Consider the following 2,331-nt stretch of genomic DNA (forward strand, 5'->3'; position numbering starts at 1 on the left):
GCCACATGATGTCAGAGCATGCTAGCATTAGAGCTGAGTGGGTCTAATATTTATTTAATTTGCTTTCTTTTATACAGGAATTAGTTATATTGCCTGTTCAGCTAATTTCTGCTAGAAAACTAGAGTTTTCAAGCACCTAAATAGCCCCTAGAATCACAGTTAAGGTTGCCACACCTAAAAAAATCTGAAACCCTTCCAGCTGGAGATGGGGGGGAGGGAGATAGAAATGATCCAGTGTCTGACAGAGGGAGGGAAATAGAGGAGCAAGCAATAGGGACAGGACCTTGGGGGAAGAGGTGGGACAGGGGCCTTGCCTTGGCACAAGAGGTGGTAAAGGGGTAGGGTTTTGGGGTTCAGTTAAAAGCAATTAGAACCCATTGATTTCCACATTGACCAGTTCCCCAGTTTGTCACACTGACAAAGCACGCAAGGTCAGGAAAGGGTTTAATGTCTCTCTGACTAGCCAGTCAGTGATTCAGGGAAGGGGTCCCAGCACCACATCACCAGTCGGCTCTGCACGGAGCTCAGTCTGAGAGCCAGAGCAGCAGGAGAAAAAATTAGGTCCCTTTATGAGTAAAGAGCTGGAGCAGCCTATCCCGGATCTGTTTGGTCCTTACCCCATAGATGATGGGGTTTAGCATGGGGGGCACCAGGAGGTACATGTTGGCCACGAGAACATGGAAATGCAGGGCGACATTTTGGCCAAACCGAAGTGTGACGTAGGAGAAGAGAGCTGGGATGTAAGATGCTAAAATGACACAGAGGTGGGAGGCACAGGTCTGAAAAGTCTTGAGGTGGGCATCCTTTGTCGGGAGGCTGAAAATGGCCCTGAGGATCTGAATATAGGACATGGTGATAAAAAACACATCGAGACCGGTCACAGAAAGTGCCACAGAGAGGCTGTAGTAACTACTGACATGGATGTCGGCACAAGCCAAATTCACCACTGCTATATGCTGGCAGTACAAGTGGGGAATGATGTTGGTTCTGCAATATGGCCACTGCCTTGCCAGGAACGGATGAGGCAGCATGAGAATGCCACTGCGCAACAAAACCGCAAGGCCGATCTTGGCTACGACAGCGTTTGTCAGGATGGTGGAATGTCTCAGGGGATCACAGATGGCCATGTAGCGATTTAAGGCCATGTACATCATCCACTGCTTCTCAGCAGTGGAGTTTGGGATCTTTGTGGCCATCTGGGTGAGACAGGCACTGAAATTGATCGCCCTGGAATTGAACTAGAAGATTGCCAGCATTTTGGGCAGGATGGACGTGGACATGACCAGGTCATTGACAGCCAGCATGCAGAGGAAATAGTAAATGGGGCCATGGAAGCTCAGCTCTATCTTCACAATGAAAAGGATGGTGAAGTTCCCCAAGATGACTATGAGGTACATGGTACAGAAGGGGATGGAGATCCAGACATGGACCACCTCCAGGCCAGGAATGCCCAGCAGGATGAATGTGGAGGTGTTGGTATAGTCAGTTGTGTTGGAATCTGACATGGAGTAGAATGGTATCTCCTGCATGTACCATACGTTCCTCTGTCTTCCTGTATGTGCCCAGGGTCTAGGATGATTGTCACAGTAGAAATACCTGGTTGGAAAGAAAATGTCCATGTGCGAGAATACCTGCACTACTGGGGGCTGTTCTCATGAGAGTGAAAAACTGACATTTTCATTACTCAGATAACAGTATTAATGTTGGAGAAAATGTAGATGTGTTCAAGTAATAGTTTTGTTCTCCATTTGGAAAGAAGCAGCATGATTTACTCATATAAGATGGGGATGAAATAATTTCCTGTATATTAGCTGTCAAGTAGGATGTTAAACAACATCTACCGTAGAACCTTAGAGTTATGAACTGATCAATCACACATCTCCTTCAGAAGCAGATGTACACAATCAGGCAGCAGCAGAAGCAAAACAAAAACAAAAAAAGCAAATGCAGGACATTAATTGGTTAAATGTAAAGTGTTAACAAAACAAAGAGAAAGTTTGAAAAAAAAAAAATCTTTGACAAGGTTTGGAAATAGTGGAAAAGATGGTATGTGATTTGTCCACACAAAACTCTAGGAATAAAATTAATGCCAGTCAACAAAAAAATTAATGGCAAACTGGCCTTGCCATCCTTTAATGAGAGTACACATTTGGTTTATCAAGGGAACTGAGCAGATGCAATAAACTCTGATTTCTCTAAGGCATTTGATTTAGTAGGGGGAAACATTCAGATTAAAATGAACATTCTACGATATCAGGACAAAACATGTAAAATGGACTAATAACTGGCAAACTGTCAGATCTCAGAAAGCTGTTGTCAATGGACCATTGT

General features: G+C 44.5%; 1 protein-coding gene across 1 annotated transcript; it reads right to left on the minus strand.

Moving 5' to 3' along the window:
* Positions 1–475: 475 nt before the first annotated feature.
* Positions 476–1,196, minus strand: LOC117887961 (olfactory receptor 52R1-like). Its single transcript, XM_034790890.1, has 2 exons — positions 618–1,196; positions 476–529 (listed from the first exon to the last, which is right to left on the minus strand). Exons 1-2 carry the CDS (start codon positions 1,194–1,196, stop codon positions 476–478), a joined length of 633 nt encoding a protein of 210 aa, XP_034646781.1.
* Between the last annotated feature and the right edge of the window lie 1,135 nt (positions 1,197–2,331).

The sequence above is a fragment of the Trachemys scripta genome, chromosome 1 (assembly GCF_013100865.1).
Source record: "Trachemys scripta elegans isolate TJP31775 chromosome 1, CAS_Tse_1.0, whole genome shotgun sequence".
Classification (NCBI taxonomy): Eukaryota; Metazoa; Chordata; order Testudines; family Emydidae; genus Trachemys; species Trachemys scripta.